This window comes from Elephantulus edwardii, unplaced genomic scaffold (genome assembly GCF_000299155.1).
Source record: "Elephantulus edwardii isolate Elephantulus edwardi_28Jun2011 unplaced genomic scaffold, EleEdw1.0 scaffold00505, whole genome shotgun sequence".
Lineage (NCBI taxonomy): Eukaryota > Metazoa > Chordata > Mammalia > Macroscelidea > Macroscelididae > Elephantulus > Elephantulus edwardii.
This window is the reverse complement of record NW_006400255.1, coordinates 5,579-6,391: the sequence shown is the minus strand read 5'-3', so window position 1 is coordinate 6,391 and position 813 is coordinate 5,579. Positions and strand designations below refer to the sequence as shown.

Below are 813 nucleotides of genomic sequence, written 5' to 3'. Positions count from 1 at the left end.
ATGATTGCTTTTCTTTCAGCCTGGAGAAGCGATGATACCAACAGATGAACATGGAAAACCACTATTTGACACAGTGGATATCTGTGCCACGTGGGAGGTGAGTGCTTGGAGGAGACAACAAAGATGAGGCAGTACCTGCGTGCACTTGAATCAGCAGATGAACTTCGACCTCACTTGCCTCCTCTTTTAAGTCAGGAATTGTATAAATTATCCCAAATTTACCTTGTTGTTGTGCCGTTGAGTCACCTACAACTCATAGCAACCCTATGTACAATAGCCCTAAGCCTTGGTCTATCCTGTGCCAATCTCAGTCTCTGACACACTTACCCCATTACCCCAGTCACTGAATTAGAATCTTAATTCTTTATGTATGTAATATTTTCCTGATAATCCCAGAACCTGATCATCCATTTGAAAAAGACTGACATAATCCCAAGGCAATTGGCATAGTAAGCCAATAAAGCTGCTCTTGGAGGTTGAAAGTCATCCTTAAGAAGAATATAAGAAATTGAGCACCAAATTTAAAGTTATATATTTTATTAATATAAAAATATATTAGAAGTAAACATTTTCACAAATCATATGTTCTCAAGACTGAGACAAAATTTCAGAAAAGTACAGATATTTGGACATAAGTATAGTCCTTTCTCCACTCTAAACTTCCCTTGGAAACAAGTATAAGATATGTATAACTTCCATGATTTTTACCCAGACTTTGAAGGTCTGAAATTAAATTTGGTTTTGTTTAATAAATTTAAATTCTAGAATATCTGTTATCATAAACTATATAACAGTCTCACTTCTGGCACAGAG

At 35.9% G+C, this 813-nt stretch overlaps 1 protein-coding gene across 1 annotated transcript in view; it reads left to right on the top strand.

Annotated features, from left to right (window-relative positions):
* LOC102850449 (prostaglandin-E(2) 9-reductase-like) overlaps positions 1-97 on the top strand; it is a gene marked incomplete at its 3' end in the record, with an annotated part of 5,272 nt that extends 5,175 nt beyond the window's left edge. Inside the window, exon 3 of the mRNA XM_006903070.1 lies at positions 20-97. Within this exon, the coding sequence (XP_006903132.1) occupies positions 20-97 (78 nt within the window). The remainder of the gene's footprint in view (positions 1-19) is intronic.
* Positions 98-813: the final 716 nt, after the last annotated feature.